The sequence below is a fragment of the Alosa alosa genome, chromosome 12, assembly GCF_017589495.1.
Source record: "Alosa alosa isolate M-15738 ecotype Scorff River chromosome 12, AALO_Geno_1.1, whole genome shotgun sequence".
Lineage (NCBI taxonomy): Eukaryota > Metazoa > Chordata > Actinopteri > Clupeiformes > Clupeidae > Alosa > Alosa alosa.
Window position 1 is genome coordinate 33,460,556 of NC_063200.1, and position 18,394 is coordinate 33,478,949.

The 18,394-nt window shown below is 40.5% G+C and overlaps 1 protein-coding gene across 3 annotated transcripts in view; it reads right to left on the reverse strand.

Moving 5' to 3' along the window:
* Positions 1-983: 983 nt before the first annotated feature.
* ric1 (RIC1 homolog, RAB6A GEF complex partner 1) overlaps positions 984-18,394 on the reverse strand; it is a 60,373-nt gene continuing 42,962 nt past the window's right edge. For all 3 annotated transcript variants that reach the window (XM_048258319.1, XM_048258318.1, XM_048258317.1), the window contains exons 11-26: positions 18,182-18,319; positions 16,253-16,459; positions 15,965-16,003; positions 12,538-12,648; positions 12,270-12,359; positions 10,279-10,439; positions 9,887-10,025; positions 9,674-9,790; positions 8,399-9,130; positions 8,108-8,266; positions 7,815-7,951; positions 6,412-6,704; positions 6,123-6,323; positions 5,836-6,013; positions 5,170-5,358; positions 984-3,983 (exon numbers count right to left, since the gene is read on the reverse strand). In XM_048258319.1, the coding sequence (XP_048114276.1) occupies positions 3,704-3,983; positions 5,170-5,358; positions 5,836-6,013; positions 6,123-6,323; positions 6,412-6,704; positions 7,815-7,951; positions 8,108-8,266; positions 8,399-9,130; positions 9,674-9,790; positions 9,887-10,025; positions 10,279-10,439; positions 12,270-12,359; positions 12,538-12,648; positions 15,965-16,003; positions 16,253-16,459; positions 18,182-18,319 (3,171 nt within the window). In that variant the 3' untranslated portion in view covers positions 984-3,703. The remainder of the gene's footprint in view (positions 3,984-5,169; positions 5,359-5,835; positions 6,014-6,122; positions 6,324-6,411; positions 6,705-7,814; positions 7,952-8,107; positions 8,267-8,398; positions 9,131-9,673; positions 9,791-9,886; positions 10,026-10,278; positions 10,440-12,269; positions 12,360-12,537; positions 12,649-15,964; positions 16,004-16,252; positions 16,460-18,181; positions 18,320-18,394) is intronic.

Here is an 18,394-nt window from a genome sequence, read left to right on the forward strand (position 1 = left end):
ACTCAATTTGAAAAGTCATGTGGTCCGAGAATAAATAAAGATTGAATGAATGAATGAATGAATGAATGAATGAATGAATAAAAAAACCTGTTTTCTAAAGAAATGCAAGACCTAATCCTGTAAAGTGCACCTAATTTAATTGTTACCTTTTTTGTGAGATCAAGCACATGTTCTAAATGATATTTTGAGAGGATTCTAAAATGAAAGATGATGTTTTGTTGAAAGATTGTTACTCTGTAACCTCGACTTCACTGAAAATGAGGACTACCCTCAATGAACCTCCTCAAATTACATCTGAATTTGGTAAATTAGCTTTTACATTTTTTGCATCTAATAAGTGGAACAAATTGCAAGAATGATTAAAATTAGATAGGTTTGTCACTAGACCAATTCAAGGGTATGATTGATGATATAGCTGTTCAATGTTCTTGCTTTGACTAATATTTAGACCTTTTATATCATTATTAATATTATTTATTCCCCTTCTTCGTTTCTTTCTATTTATTATTATTATTACTACTTTTATTATTATTTGCCTTTTGTATCTTTTTATTGTTCTTTTTTTGTAACTCAGGGCATTGCTGTAAAAGAGCTTGATGCTCAGTCAATTTCTCACTGAATAAAAAACGGTTGATGAACATTTTAGCATAGCTGAAACTGCTTTGAAGAGAGCTCTCTAGGTTCTTGCTATTTATAGAGGACATGCACATTGACCATAATGAGGTCATATATCATACATCAATACAAACTAATGGCCAGAAGGATTCCGTTTTGCTGCTGGCTAATAAAACAGCTCAAAATGTGCAAGTTTTACAGATGTCTTTGAGAAATAAAGATGAGACATTGACAATTTCCTGTATTTCAGTAGGCAGATGTTTGAAAAACTGTTTACAATCTTAGTCATGCATATCAACTGTTATTCTCAGTTGGTCTTATATTTTTGTCCTCAGTTTTCTTACATACATTTAACAAAGAGGCAAGAATTGTTTTTAAAAATAATTTATTCTTTATATACAGGAAATAGAAAACTAGAGAGAATAATAATAATAAAAAACTGTACAGGAGACCTGCATTTATACTGTCGTAAGATCAGAAAACATCTCTGTGCCAAAGAGCAATACTTTACCGTCCACAGAAAGAAAGTGGTTATCTCCCACCTTGAAACACTATATTATCACTCGTTATTACATACATCTTTAAGCATGAACAGAGTACAACACATCAATCACACCCCACTTTACAATTTGGACTCTCAAACAGTGCTAATAGGAATTTGGACTCTCAAACAGTGCTAATAGGAAGTAAATCTTGTACACATTATCTCTTTTTGTTTCCAGAAAACTATTTAGAAAACTGTCTTCACAATTTAATTTATTTGTGTACATAGAATAAATACAAAAAGGTAAGAGAGATGCATGAAGGAAGGGTAGGGACTCTAGTGTGCTTTTAATGGCAACACACAATTGTAATACTACTGTATGCACACTCTTTGGTTTCAGTGACTCACACCATCAGCGGCTGGGGGGGTGGGGTGGCTGGGGGTAAATAATCTTGACAGAAATAATTACATTGCACATAAATAATACTGGTGCAGTAGAATGGGCCGTTACATCTGTTTGAGAATGATTTGGGCTACAATTTTTTAGAGTTTAATTTTTCTGCCAGTGCTAAGACATAATTATCCTAAAGAATAATTATGAACCTACTATTCAACAAACAGCAATTTAATATACTTTAGATCATAGTTCCCTGCAAGAAACAGACCCTACAAAAGTGTTAATCATAAATCATCAAAGTCAGATTACAGTGAATACTTTTAGAACAAAATGTAAGACATTATGTTTAGGAGGTCAAAATGTGTCTTATATATTCAATATTCTGCACAACCAAAAAAATAAATACCACAGCATAGGAACACCACACAAGCTGAAAAGTTGTCCAGGTAAATGCAGTGATAAAATAGTCCTAATAATTGTCCGTTTCTTGCTCTTCAGTGCTTAATGAGGTTGCTGCATGAGGCCCACTGGATAGGCATAAATCAAACAAATCAGGACTATATTCTCATTTCCCCTCATAGGTTGTACAGAAAGATTTTACTGCCAGAAGGTTGAAGTTATATGAAATCAATGAATAGAGGTCATTCCATTGCTCACTCACACTTCGTTTTACATGTATACTGTACACTTTCTTGTCCAAGTCATACATTCAAGTTCACAACCTGAATCATCTAACATAAACATCTAAATAAATCGACTGGTCGATCCTAAACCAATATTTTGCAAGTATTACAGACCATTCTTGGATGATCTTAAGTCATTCACTTTCTCATTCTACAATCCTGTAGAACCAAAATAGCATGTCATTATGATTGGCAGCTGGCTAGTGGTGTCCATCATTAGCCTGTCAAGATTTATGCACCATTCTGTTGATGCACATTAGACTACCTATAGACATCAAGGACAGCAAAAAGCATGATGTAAAACACAGGCACTGCGTTTTGTGCTTCAATTACATGGAACATCCAGCAGTTTGTATACATGGCTGTAGTGAGGGGGAAAATGCTTTGAAGTTGCCAATATGCTTGAGGTAACCTGTGGGTGGCTACTTGATTTTATTGTAGAAGAAACATGAAGTTGAGAGTTTGAGCAAACAGATTGAAACCACAAACGTGATGTGTAAAATATAATGGAATGTTTTATACAGCTACCATACAGCTTTCTGGCAGTAAATTGCTAACCAAGATCAACATGTTGCATTACCAGGACAAATATCCTTTGTCAAGATCATGTAGACATTTTCAAATACATGTATGAATAATTATCAATGTTCAAGCCAACTAACATTGCTTGTGAGTATAGTTGTGGGTGTGGTCGTGATGTATTCTGTGTCTTTGGCTTTGATATATATTATATTTAGTTGCTTCGAAAAGGAAAGCTCAACTGGAATAACCACTGGGTCACTTGCATTGTCTGAGCCTCTACATGTAACTGCTAACCATAATTACAATCAGCTGACAGAGAAAGAAAACTGGGCCCCAGAACCCTCTATAAATTCCTTTTATTTGTGTAAAATCACCTCTCCGACCCCACCACACATATAGTATGCAACACCTTTACCATTTTGTGAAGTCATTCAGACAAACTGAATGGAACTGCTATGAGTCATGCATGCTAGCTGTTGGTTGTTGTGTGTTGACCCTGAAATGGGTTTTCATTAAGAGCAAACAGATATTTCTATTTTGGTAGAAAGCTTGGTGTGCCTTCAATAAATGATCTTCAAAACTCAATTTCAAACAAGGTCACTGTACAAAACAGGATTTTTAAAACCAGCCAATATTCAGCTGGTCAATTTCTGTACGCAGGTTCTGTAGCTGTGTGTATTCGGTGGTAAAAGCCTGTGACAAATGTACTGAAACTGTGGGGGGAGATCTAATATGAGTGACGGAGTGACGGAACAAAGACACTCATTCCACACCTGGAAAAATCATACACACATCCCTCTGTGTCCAAACATATGGACACACTCCCAACATAGAAAAGCATTAAAGCAGGAAAACAATAAAACATTTCAAAATTGCAAAGAGTATTGATGAGGGTCCTGGTGTGTAAGACTCCAGTTTTAGGTCTGATGTCTTCTTGTCCATCCATATCCCCTGGACCACACTACTGCCTGGTTGTTTCAGAGAATGCAGAAATGTTGGAGATCAAGACAGAGTACAGTCATATGTGCCTTCTTCTGGGCTATGTTCCTTCTCCTCCTCCTCTGGTCGGTCTTCTAGAGGACCTGATCCAGGAGCCTCCAGGGATAAGGAAAGCCCAAGAGGCACTGATCCACCCCGTTCTTCCAACCTTGGGATGGCTGGCTCTAGCAGCTTGGTAACATTGGCAGGCTGAAAGGACTCTGGGTTAACTGGCTCCACTGTACTCTCTAGTAGTTTCTGTAGCTGTGGCTGAATCAGCTTCAAGAATGGCTTGTATCCCAAGCTGTGAAGAATGACAAGGACACATTGGACAAACTGAAAAAAGTTTGTTTTGGTGCACTGATGACCGTTAGGATAATATTTAACCAACTAGCTAGTATTGTTCAGTTCATGTCTATATCAGGCTTTACTTGGTGAACGGATAAATGTCACCAAAAAGTATTAAGGTAAGATTACAAGATCATTAAGCTTTAGGCTACTGTGTTTGGTGGGTTGCTGACTAATGGCATAAATTACTAGCAAGCTAGTTATGACTACGGCTGTTGAACGTAACGTTACTAGTCGCAAAGTGCAATTGTCCACTATCGATATATTGTTGATGGGGCTAGAGTGATTGATTCAGAAACATTTTCTATGATTCTTCAACGTATCAGGAGGTAAATTCCAAGTGGATTTTTAGTTTTGTAGAGAAGGAACTGGCAGTGACAAAAACAAACTGGTTGGTCAAACATATGCCAGAGCAGCAGTCATGGTATAACTTCTTAATGTGAATTTCTTAAACAAACTGTGCATATGCAACATTCAATTATTATGCACAGCGGTTCAATCTAGTGCCAAGGAAAGGGTATCCCAGAGGTAAGAATGTGTGTCCATATTACTGAATTTAGCATTGCTTAGAGCTTGCAGTATGCTGTATGGGGCTTAATCAGTAGCTTAGAATATTAAAGGAAGGTTGTTGTTTCAAGATGTTGTGGACTTTAGCTTAGGCTACTTAGAGCCATCAACAACTGGGCATTAATATACTGCAAAAACTACTTATCTATACGCTATGTGGGTTTGTCAAATGATGTGAAGGTTTCCATTTTTCCCCCCAGATCTTGTGCATCCTCATATTAGAGTCTCGAGTTCATGTACAAAGTTTGGTTTCGTTTGGTTTTAGTTTCGCTTTCTATTAAATCCAATAAGGCGGAAGAACGACAAGGGTCAGTGATGCCATCTTCTCGAGCAACTTACACGGTACTGACCGGAGTAAGTAACTCCTTCCAGTGTTGGACCAGTGGCGATATCTCAAAAGGTCTAGGGGCAGGAGCTGACCAAAAATTAGGGACCTGGGATTAATAATAAGCTGGAAGTTTACATTGACTAGTGGTGGTTTATTTTTTCCTGCCTGCACTTGACTGCATTGAAATTGCCATCCGTTTGGATGACTGAGTATGACTGAAATGATGGATAGGTGTGTGAAAGCTGACCAGTCAGATGAGGCCCAAGCGTCCACTGCAAGGAGGCCACTTCGAATGCTTATAACAGTCTCAGGCAGGACATCAGGACCCTCCAGGAAGCCGACCACTTGCTTGATTATGTTGTTGTCCCTCAGGATCAGTCCAATTATCACACACCATTCCAGGCAGCCAGCCTCCATGAATACATGAAGCAGGTATCTGGAGAAATCATTACAGACATGAGCTGTCATATACACTGTCATGTTAAAAAAAACACTTCAATCACACATTGGATCAGTACTCTGACATTGTTTGGTGAGGTGAAACTTATTAGGCGACTGTTTGATTTTGATGTTGACGTTCTGTAAATGTAGTTTGAAAAAGGTCAAAAAAGATGTTTTAGCAATTGTGAAAAAACGTCAGTGTTCCCCTTATTTTTTTGAGCAGTGTACATGCCACAATATAAATAACTGAAGGTGCAAACCTTTAAGCATAAAATTGTCCTTTCAATTTTGCACCTTAATTTATGGATAAAAATCATAAAAAAGTCATTATGTAGATAGATAAAAGTCATTTGGTAAATCCAAACCTTTGAAAATGTTAATGATAACAGCGAGAGTAACAGCGAGAGTACAAAGTGAGAGTCATTCTCAGACTCAGACTGATGGATATAAAATGGAAGTAAAAAAATCTCACCTGAGCTGCACCTGGGATTTATGAGGACCCTTATTGGCAAGCTCCATGGATATATGTTCCAGCTCTGACTGGCTAAGACACAAGGTGGTGAAGTTCTCATCAACCATGGTCCAATCACCATCCACCATGGAACTGGTCTCAGTCAGATCAGTGGCTGAACCAATACTGCACTCCTCAACTGAAGTGGAAAAGAACGAGAGGGCTTATGTGAGCATGGAAAGACATAGAATGCATAGTGACAGAGGTGACAAAGGATGGAAAGAGAAAATGAAAGTCACTGTTCTGACCTTTGTTGATGAGTGGGGACAAGAAAGCCTCCTGTGTTTCAGGGACTCCATGGGAGGAGGCCAAGTCCATCTCTTTAGACCTGGCACCCAATCCATCTAGCCAACTGTTGTTGGTGGGAACAACTGCAGGCAGAGCTGTTTCCATGTTGCTATTCAGCAGGCTGTCAGCTGACTGGGACTTTAGCATATGTGTGCTTAATACTAAGGGAAACACAATACTACAAATTTAACATAACAATTGAAAAAAAAAAAAAAAGGCAATCCATAAATTCTACACAAATATGCACACCTGTACGACGTCCATTCTTGAGTGGAGAGTTGAGTGCACAGGCAGGGATTACCGGGAAGGGCCATAAAAAATCACTGTGTAATCGTTTGAGTGCAATGACAAAATCATCCACGCGTGCCACTCGTGTACGCTCCCTGCATAACCAGCCAATCAGCTCAAAGCCCAGCTGTGTTGAGAAACAGCCCAGCTCCTTCAGCCTAACCTGTTCTAGAAGGTGTCGTGCATGGCGCCACAGCATCATATCAATGTACATATTTTCTGCACAGTCACCATCCTTGTTCCAGCGATCTGCCCTGCACATAGGTAACACAGTTAACGTCATAATTAAGAAAAAAACAAATACATTGTTCACATCAAATCAAATTAACTGGGTAGCAGTGGTGGGAATATAAATCATGTTTTTGTATACTAGCTTTAACTGTCTACAAATGGACATGCCTAAACTGATGATTTGCGTCTGCTTACTGTTGTGTAAAGGGCTGGGGGATGAGAGGCTAAATCAGTTAAGGGGAACATGGGAGAAGGTTATTATACTCAGTGTTTGCCAAACATTGACTAATCTGTGGCGGGGCGCCACGAAATAAAAATCGGCCGCCACAGATTAATATTCTATGTTTAATTTAATTTAAATTAAATATAAGGTCAAATCCTAGCATTGCCATTGAGCTGCGCTTTTTACGCACGCAGCCTTTCCTTGACCCGCCCCGCTCTCTCTCGTAGCCTGCTGCCCCTCCTCTGCATGTGCATTTAACAAAATATTCACGATTGTTGAAGTATTGTTGTTGCCACATAGAAGCATTGCATAGAAGATCTGGCTAAATTGCTGTTAAATCCGCTTAGCATCGTGACCATGCTGCGCAAATTTGTTAAAAACTGCTGCATTGAAGTGAACTCTGCTAAGGTCTTATCACAACATAGTAGGCTACATTGAAGAGACCAAACTAGGTTAAGTTATGAAATCAAGCAGTATCTCAAAGCTAACATTAGAATACTGTTTGGACGTCGAATTTAGCATGCTTAGCCTACTTACAGCTGCTTGTCATTTTCATTGAAGGGCTCATTTTATTGACTCTGACACTGAATGTTTGCAAAATCCCGATGTAAATGGAAAAGTGTTTTCCAAAATTCAAAAGTGGAAAGGAGAAGTATGTGAACCTTTATTTTAACTATGTAGAAAATGTTATGAATTGCATCCACACATCAGCAGCCTTTCAACTGTGTTACAATTGCAAGGGTTCCCTCAAACGTCTTAAAGTGACAGGCACTCAATTAGACCTATACACTACCAAGACGATCTTAATACCACCCCCCCCCCCCCCGCACGTTGTCCAAGTCAGCTACCGCCACAAATTGAATCCAATTCTGTGGGAAACACTGATACTTGTCAGAAATCACTGACTTACCCTTTAGTTGAAGGACCAGAGGGCATGCTAAAGGTCTTCTGTAGGCTGAATTTCCCTGCTGCAATGCTGTCTGCTGACTGGGAGAGGCTAATGCTTCGGTTCCTGAAAAACTCAAAGCCTCCTGATGAGCAGGGCTCCTGAGTAGACACAGACACAATGTGGGTCAAAAGATCAGATTGCTGTTTTAGTAGTTGCTGATCTGACTAAACTAACAAGACAACTGAGCGTAACACCGAGGTTGACAGAACACTCGGTAGCAGACAGGTGGCAGAAATAGAGCAAAGATGACATACCTGGGTGGTTGGTGTAGTGGGTGGAGTCTCAGCCTCTCCTGAGCCAATAGCCTTGAGGAAGCGAATCATGTGACGGCAAAGGTCCCATTTACCCTGCTCCAAAGCAGTGTTGAAGAGCAATGTTGCATGCTGGCGGCTCACTGCTGGTACTTCCATGTTCTACAGGCAAACCAGTAATACATTCATCTTCGCTGCCAGATAATAGTTATGACAACGCTATCTAGAAGACAGAATTACAATCACTCAGACTGACACATCAGTTGCTACATCTTTCTCAAATGTTTAGCTTACTTGAAGGATTATAAGGTAGGACGCTGCTGTGTCCAGATCCTGGGCCATGAGGCACTCCTCAAAGAGGTCTTTGGGGTTACCTACAGCAGCAAAAAGGTAATTCCAGAGTGCATACTCAGTCTTGCGTGCACAGTGCACAATGGTCTGCAGAAAAAAGGGGAACTCTGTGATGAACTTGGCAACCGTAGGCAGCAGTGGATCTGGGATGGGCTCTCGGGAAGTGGCCTCCTCTTCCAGCACCACATGCACCATCAGCTCCAGAACATGAGGGAAGTAGGGCAGACTGGCACAAGACTGAGCTAGCATTAGCGCCTGCTCACCTAAGTTGCGCACAAGCAGTTGCCTAAGGATGTGGTGCAAGTATATGTGAGAGGTACGCTCCACTGTGCAGAAGGGGAATATGGCCTCAAGTGGTTCAGTGGCTGCACATGCCCCTCCTCCTACACCGTCATACAGCACAGTCTCATTTATGGCGCCCAGCACCAGTGCGTCTTCAAAAAGCACAGCTAGTGGATAGATATTAATGTGGAAAGGCAACATGATGCGGCGTGATAAGAATGAGTGAGGCTTGCGGTGGTCCCGTGGGAAGAGTGGTAGCCACACCTTCATCCCTGCATCCCCACACCACAACCACAGAGCCTCCAACAGGTGGCGTTTCTTTCGGCTGCTGCGGCACGTCGTCCACACGTTCTCCACACACTGGGCCAGTACTACTGGGGGACAGAACGGTAGCTGGAAAAGAGGGTAAAAGTTATATACTTCAGACGAAAAAATAAACTCAACATGACATGACTCTTTACATGTATTTGTTACCGTTTCATCGTGGCTATTGCTGAGAAACAAATAGTTTGCAACACACGCTGAACTTGAATCAAACATTCTTTATAACACAGCTGATCAACCGTCTGCTTTTACTTTTGAATGACGTTCCATTGTAGTGACCGGACTTCTTATCACTACTACAACGATCTGTTGAGAAATATCAGACCACTGAACGTTGGGAAGGCCCATTCAAGTGAATGGAGCATTCAGTAGCATTATGAAGAGTTGTGTAACAAAGAGCCAGTAAACACTTGATGCAGTGACTCAAAAAGCATTTTACAGAACCCTGTAGAAACTTTAAGCAGAACCTTGCTCAGAGAGGGAGAACGCTACTTGGTTGAGACTGGTCAGGTTGAAGTGTAGAAAGAGCAAGGTGGCATTAAAAATAGCTGTCTTGCAAAACAGAATAGGTTGATGCTGTAAAGGACACTGGCCCAGTGACACTATACTTACCAACTTCTTTTGACTGAGCGTTGAATCTTTCTCCCGTACCTGTGGGCCTGAACGGTCTCTCTGCAGCATAATAAGTTGTCCTGCAAGATTTAACATGATGCTCTCTGCTAAGCAGGCCTGAAAGGCAAGCAAAAATGGGAGAATGGGAGTAAATCACACGTATGAATGGACTGACGGTAAATAAAATAATAAGCGTCTGACTAACTGACTTACCTGCTGAGGGGCTTTGAGGGATATGCCCGTCTCTGTACGTACTGAGGTAAGTGTGACAGACACCACCAGACCAGGGTGAGGGATGTAACGCGACATGGACACTTCCTGCAGCAACTCTACACATGTTGAGGGGGTTGAACTGTAGAGTTGAGTGATTAGAAAATGGGTTTGAGATAGGAAAACTGGAGAATTGAGTTGACAATGAGTTCAGTAATGGAAAAACTTCAATAAATTCAAGTGTCACACACTTATGTAAAGACTATTGTATAAAATCTCAGGTGCAAATTCTACAACTGCTTTAACAACGGTGGTATGAGAGTTGTACTGTATTCTATGAATTCTGGGCTACTTCACATCTGCAAATAGCTGACAGATTTGTGAGTCAGACTGACCTGTCTTGCTTCCTGCTAATGCTGTAGAGACAGATTGAGCAGTCTGCTCTAAAGAGGACCACCATGTCGCGGAACACATTAAGCAGCAGAGTGTCTGAGTGCAGCTTGGTTGTGCTAGCAAAGGCATTGTCCAGATTTGAGGAACGTGGGTACAGCCGCAGCTGGACGGAGAAGAGACACAAATGAGGTGAGCAACAAAATGCAGGCCAGAACACAACTACCCATGACAGATAACGCTCAACAACGTGTCAAGCTAAATATCTCTTAAAAATTACCATGTATATTTTAAGAGATATTTATAATTTACCAAGTATCATGTAATGTCCATCAGAAAAGATAAAACCAGATAAAACCATATGCATAAGACCTCAAGGATTCTTTATTAAATGACTGAAAATATGCTGTGCAGTTGTAACTACTATTAAATGGCATCAAAAGACATAGGATAGTGTATGTAGCACAATCGTGGCCGATATATTATTGCCCGATAAGTGAAAAAATGAAAATATTATTATTCGGATAACAGAATTCTGGCCGATAATTTTAGCCGATTTTTTTAAAGCCTTAATTTCCCAAGTAAGCGTATGTAAAGCCCGCCTGGCTACACTGACCTACTCGAGCTTGTATGTATTTCACCATTCTAACAAGTTCTGTGTATCAGCATTGAACCTGTGCAGTCCAAAATCCTCTCGTGAATGATCCTCTGTTTAACACTAAGCAGAGCGGACCTCAGCCTATCTAGAGCCATCTTGTGCTGGTGTGTTTGCACAGTCGGGGAAACAAATAAACAAACAAACTCTAAGGTGGGACGAATAGATAAGTTGTATTTTAGTATTATATTTGCATTTTCTTCGCTTGGGTTTTGTATTATTACAAGAATAATGCTGACCATTCCTGCTTCAGTTCCAGACAGGTCATCATTATAAGTTATTAAAACCTTCGGGGCTAACCCCTTTCATTTCTGCTGCCGCAGGTTGTGCGCAACAGAGTAGACGGACACACAATACAGTCCGAGGAGTTGCAGCTTTATTAAGTTACGCACAGTTGAAACTAAACATAACATTCCCTCTCGAACTCTGATTTGGTCGCTATAGCTTTTTCCCAGCTTAGCCATTTATCTGCATTGAGCCTGTCGCTGGTCAATCACTTGCAATTCACTGACGTCAGGTTCACTAAAAGGAGCCCCGCATAGGCCTAGGCTATTTTGTTGACTGCTGTACCATTGAGGACTATTATGAGTTCTGTCCATCATTGGTTGTAGGTAAAATGACTGCAATTAATTGATTCTTATTAAATGCTGTCTCCAACTCAGTTTTCACAATTTTTTTTCCAAGAGTAATATTATTGTATCGGTATCGGCCACAACAAACCAATAAATATCGGTTATGGTTATCGACCGTACATGTAATGATTTTCCACTACTGGAACAGTTACTGAATGTTGATGTTCCACCTACTGTAAGGTCTAAGCCTTGAACCGTCAAAGACTTAACTGACATGAGATTGTCAAGTAACTGAGTTTGTGAAGCTGTAAGGGTTCAACATGCTAATAACAGGAATGGGACAGCACCTGTGACATGTTGTAAAATTGACAACTGCCAGAAAATGGAAACATATTGCACTTTACAAGTTCACAGCGGGACAGCACATAGCAGGAACACGCATCAAAGTCTGAGTCTGTGAGGGGGGGACATTGAACCTTTCTCTGTGGACACACTGCCTGAATCTCAATCACTCATAAGACATAAAATGTTTCAATTAGGGCTGTATATAACCTCTGTTGCAGTGCAAATACTGGTAAACAGTTTTGCAGGCTTCAAAATAGTGTTTTGTAAATTTAGCACAAGTTTAAGACGTTATGATCTTGTTAACATTAAGATGTTATCATCTTCAAAACAACCAGAAGTAGTTTAGTTAATCAATTAAACAGGTATGTGATGGGCAAAGGTCATGAAAAGTGCATATAGGGCACAGAAAGTCAAACCCTTTTACCTCCTCCTGCTGATCAATGAAATTATAACAGGCAATAACAACAAAGTCATTCCACCAGGCCAGGCCTCCCGTCACGGTCAAGTTCTGCTCCTAAAATATACATAAGCATCCACCAAATCGTTGAATTCTCCCCATAATTGGTAACATTGTTATCATAGAAAATCTGTTGTGAACTACACAGTGCATCGGTGCTGTCCATCAGGCCGAAGCAATAGAAACATGGATAACATTGTTACAAGAAAAAAAAAAAAAAAAAACTGACAGCTACCTGGGTGATATTCCCAAAGAGTTTCCATTTCCTGGTGTATAACGAGTAGTGTGCAAATCCACGTCTCCCAGCTACAGCCATACACTGGCCAGCAGAGTCTATGGCTGAAAACTAGTGTGGACGCAAATAGGTCTGTTTAGTTTACTGAAAGGAAGTTCACACTAAGATTCACACACACATACACAGGTTAAAGCAAAGAAAATATCTGTGGTTGAAATGTGTTCTGAGGTCATGAAAAATACCTATGCTCAAAATAAACAAATTATGTGGCCAAAGACAGATATACTTTGAGCAAAGTTTCTTTGGTGTTTTAAGCCATGTTGTGCAGTACTTCAACTACATTCACATTTGCATAGTGATTCAAGTAATTAATTAGGAATGTGGCAATCCAATATTCAGGATTGAATGGTCCAATACTGGGCAAAATTACTGGAACAGCAAAAAAAAAATAAAAAATCAATCTGGTCGCTTAACCTAAAGCGATCACATAGTTGCTTAACCATATTTGGAAGGATACGGCAGTGTGTTTCCTATGAAAGTCTTTTGAAAGTCAGTGGCCTTTATCATGCTTATCGATGAGATAGGTGTTGGAAACAGGTTACTCCTCCTCCCTGTCGAAGGTAGACCTCATGGCCTTGTGGTAAGGCTCAATGACCGTATGGAATTTCACTGTGTCCCTCTCTCACAATCATTTCTCATTTCAATGTCTAAAATATGCATACATACAAGATACAGTAGATTGCATTTCTCTAAAAATACAAAAAACTGGAATTAGACTGTTGTGAGACAGGTTAGTTTCACCCTGCTGATGTGTTGTTGCAATGGCAATCCTGCTCAGTACGAGAGGAACCACAGGTTCAGACATCAGGGTTTCCCGCAGCACTTTGCAGTCAAGGCGGCCACCCTGGCAAAACAAGCCTGCCGCCTTAACTACGTCGTCAAAAAAAAACAAAAAACCTGTTACTTTGTCCCGTTTTCTCCAAACCGTGACCAACGCCGATCTCCCTTCTCCGCAGAACGCATTAAAAAATAAGAAGAAACGTGTCATGAATCGAAAAATAATCAGATTTTATAATCTTTACATATGTGATATACCTCCGCAGGGTGCGATTTGTGTAAAAACCAGAGGGGGATGATTTTGAATAAGTTTGTAAACCCCAAAAAAAAAAAAAATTAACAAGCGATTCATAGCCTAGTAATGTCATGGCTAATAATACCCTATTTGTTTTTGCCACCTTTGTAACATTTTAGTTTACCGTGGTGTATGACTTTAAACAGCGAGTGTGCTTGGTATGATGATCAGCTCCTCTAATGCAGGGTAGGACTACGTTTTGACAAGAATACAAATTCACCTTGTTCTTGCCCCATCTGAAATGACTTCTCTACTTTTGCTGCCTCCATCCTTTCTGTATTTGTTGTGTAAAAAAACGTTGTATATGATGGCACTGAAGTCTTAAGTTAGTGAATTGGCTAACAGTGTTAGTTGGTAACCAAATAGCCTACACATTGCGCTACACTCGTGAGGCTCACGTGCATTCTCTCTCCTGCTGATTTGCGTTCAGTAGCCAAGTGCTTAATATTGCAAAAGTTGAAAAAATAAATGTGTTTATTGTAGCCTACCGAAAATAAATAGCCTATCATACTGTCAGTTAATTGCCTACAGTGCAGTGAAGAGTTTGGAGAGTAAAGTTATAGGGCAACTTTAATTTACAAACCAGAACATAAAGACCATGAAGCTTCTATTTCTTGCAGCTGTTAAAACACCGCTAGATAGTTTAAATACCCACCAACATTAGTTTTTGCAGTACAGATTATTTCTAAAAGTTATTTGTCTACTACTGGCTGATTTATCAAACGAGTGCTTTCTCGTTCGTCCTCCGCAAACTACAGGTGTTTCTGTAGAGAGCCATTGAATAAGCGATGCCAAGCAATTTCTGTAACACTTTGTGACATTCAGCAAATATCTCCTCATTTAATGTAAGTTCCTTTGGACAATAGGCCTACGTTCTACTCTACGTGCAGTTGTCCTCCATCTCAGTTGCATCAGTTTTCTAATTTTGAAGGTTCTAAAACATTATTATGCTTCACTGAATCCTTCTCGTTTTCTTTCATTTGTCCAGCTAACTTTTCCATTGAACCTAGCCATTTATGATGGATTACACACTTTCGACATTCTGAAATGTCCTGCGATTAAGGCCAAATTAAGTTATCAACGCCCACTGTGTCAGCAGCATTAGTGCTGGCGGTGACAGTCGTTTCTGATGTCAGATTATTATGTAGGCTAGCCTACTAGACTGTTCTCCGCGTTGCAGCTTTACTTATATGAAGTAGCATTAATCAATATGAGGGGCAGAGGGGATAAATGTTGTCCCCGGCGATAAAAAAAAATTTTAGCAGAGGTAGGGATAGGAAAACCAGAGGGGGGGAAATCCTAACCATCCCCCCCTACAAATCGCACCCTGTGCCTCCGAATCAGAGCTAGTAAGCGGAGCTGAGCGGTGCAAATATATCGCTCCTCGTTCTAAAGAATCAGTCAAATCGCGAACAGCCACAATGAAATGCGTTCATATTCCACTTTTTGTGTCATAAACGTTGCAGTCCTATGGAAAGGTTTAGTGGTAGGGTTGTCCAATGATCAAGTTGTTGCTTCAATTTGTGTTTTAATTTATCACGGCGCAATCGATGCTGGGTTCATCCGTTTACGCAAGTTTAAAATATTTAGCCGACTGCGTGATTTGTCATTTTCGTTCTTTTGGCAATCAATACCGACTGATCCCTTTAGTTAACGTTGCCAAGCTTGTTTGCTGTTGCACTATCAGTGTTGCAGTCTTTTAGAATAAATGTTCTGAGTGAAATATATTGCCGTTGCTCTTAGTTCTTTGGGACCGGGGAGCTAAATTGACCTGACGTGAATTTGACCGGAGAAGCGGCCGAGTAAACAGCCACCTGCTGTTGACGCGCAAGACTGACAATAGACCAGGCCCATCCGTGCCTACGCGTATGCTTTCTAAATTATAGACAATAGATCAGACCCCCTCGGGACCTACCACCTTGACTAACACATTTCCTGCGGGAAACCCTGAGACATACATGATATTGAATTGAATCTATAATAGAGTCTGGGGGCAAATTCAGGCCCCAGGTGACTTGGACATGCTCTGATGTTTTTAACAGAGTTTTCAAACTCAAATGTATTTTTTATTGATCTCTTCCGCTACCCCTTAAGGTGTCACAGGTACATTCTTTTTGGCTACCCCTGCTGGTGGTCTGTGCAGTGTCTCCCTTTTCTCTGCAGATTGCTTTCACACTATATACTGTATTAAATTCACAGCCATATTCTTGCTGTGTAATCCTTGCAACTGCTGCTAAGCAATCTTTGCTACACACACACACAAACAAACGGATTGATTCATTTGAACATGCTTACCCGTATGGGCCAGTTACTCTCTAGATATGTGCTATGAATCTGTAAAAGAGAAACATTCACTAACATTAAACACCACAATAGATGTCATTTTTACTCATTTCTCATCACATATGGCAGGCAACTCACCTGACAGAGAACAAGGCAGGAAGACACATTTTAGTTCAGTGCCCAACATGCATGGTGTGGGTAGTAAGCACATTCATTAAACAACATCCAGCTGATCCCACATTCATCAAGTCTAATCTGATGTGCTGCACTCAAACACATCACAGATGTGAATAGACTTACCTGGACCACATGCCAGTGTTTATGGCCAAGTAAAGTGCTGAGTCCCTGAGCAATGCTAGGGGAGGTGGCAGGAAGTGAAGTGGGCCCATGATGTGGGCTGTTCTCCTTAGGCAGGTGTGGATCAGGGATGCTTTGGGCCTGAGTGGAGTCTCCACATGTCAGGTAAAGCCGGTCCTCACCATGTAGGAGCACTTGCTCCTGGTTACTCTGCCAGAAGATGCACATACATTTATTGAATAAGCAAAATGATAATTTATAGACATGGGCTTCTTTCATGTATAGATGGCCAAGTGCATTTGAAATGTGGACGTAAGCATATGATACACATGTGGCATCTAATCAAAAAATAACAGTTTGTTTACTTTTCCCCAACTAGAGTAGTGAAGTGCAGAGCTACACAACACACCATGCAAGCAGCCATACATCGACTCAACAAAGTGTATGCCACTTGCATAGGTTAGGTGAGGTGTAGTTTCAATGGGAGAACCATTTGTGCAAGGATATAAGGCTGCATAGATTCAACGCAGATCCATATGAGCACAGCAATACCTGATAACGGTATCAGAGCATCCCTAATATCTACACGCTGCACACTTTTCAAGCGGACAGACATTTACATGGCTTTGAGAAATGTGCAGTTCACAGAAGATAATCTGTATTTAAAGTTAAAAGATGCTATTAAACACAATATTATTTCTATGTAAAGATACTTTCCTAGTGTTGATTCTGACTCTTAGATCCATTATTGCAAGCATACATTTTAAAGGAGCTATATGTATCTTGCATTTGTTTAAAATATTGAAAAATCAGCATGATATCCAATAGCTAAGTTATCATGCCAACCAGCCAGTGCCGTGCCACCTATTGTATCACTTTACAACTTGAGTGGAGCTGTATCAAATGCAATGCCAATGGTGGCTCACGAGAACTCGTGGTACTACTAATGTGTGGTCCTACTGTTGCCGTGGTTTATTTTCCAAAACCCCTAGATGGTATAGTAGCAGTGAAGAAACTTATTACGATCGACTTTGAGCACAATGAGCTATATGATGTGAAAGTTAAACTGTATCGCCAAATTAATTTGTGGAGTAAAGGTGTCCCAAATGTTCTGGTCAATGTGTATTGCAGTCGCTCAAAAAACAGTACAGTACAGTAGCATGCTAGCTAACATTAACGTGTGATTAGCACATGCCATTATGGCAATGAAACTGCTTTGGCCAACTTTTCTTCTATAAAAAAAAAAAAAAAAAAAAACACCTTGTGTGCCTAGCTGTTACAGCTTAAATGAGAATTTTGGCGATTTTTCACATAGATTTCTGTTTCTCTCCTAGCTTTACTTGTTGCAGTCAACAGCTACTAGTGCTACACTCTGGGGGCATGAACATGGGGAATCATGAACCATTTGTTGCAGCAACTTGAGCTAGGTAGAACTGACTGTTTTCGTTCTTTTCGTATCAACCGTACTCGGTGACCTCGAGAAACAGATCTAGAAATCACCAGAATTCTCCTTTAATTAGACACCCTGGTCCTTGTCCAGTGTGGTGTACACAATGATGCCAAACTACAAAGAAAGCAAAGGAGAGAGGAGATAATTATAATCAATAATATTAAAGATGAAGACCATTTCAACTTGGTCTTCACGACTCCAGGAAGGGTAAGGTTCATGGGACTGTTTCCTCCCTTGACGTGCCCGTAAAAGACCCATTTTTAACCTCTTAAGTTATCTTATAGCTACATGTGGTATAAAGGAATTGTCAATTTCTATGTGTGATACAACATGTGCTGTTCAGTTCATTAAGGCTACATCCTGTAACTGAGACTCTGCCAGAACTACCTTCAGTTACATCACAATCACTCAGATGTAATGTGTTTTGTCTTTCTCTCCTAGGTGTGAATCAAGCAGTACAGCATGTTTGTTTAGGTCCCTACCGTGCATGGGTTGACCGTGAGTGCACTCTTGATGAACTGAAACTGTAGGATGCCAGACTGCTGGAGTGTGGTTGGGCTGTCCATGCCTCCTTCACTCCTGCCAATCACCCACAGGTGGTAGCCCTCTGCACCCCAGCACTGCAGGTGAGAGAAAAAGGGGTTTAGCCACAGCCTGTTCCATTTACACCAAGATTAGCTAGCATCCCAGTATTA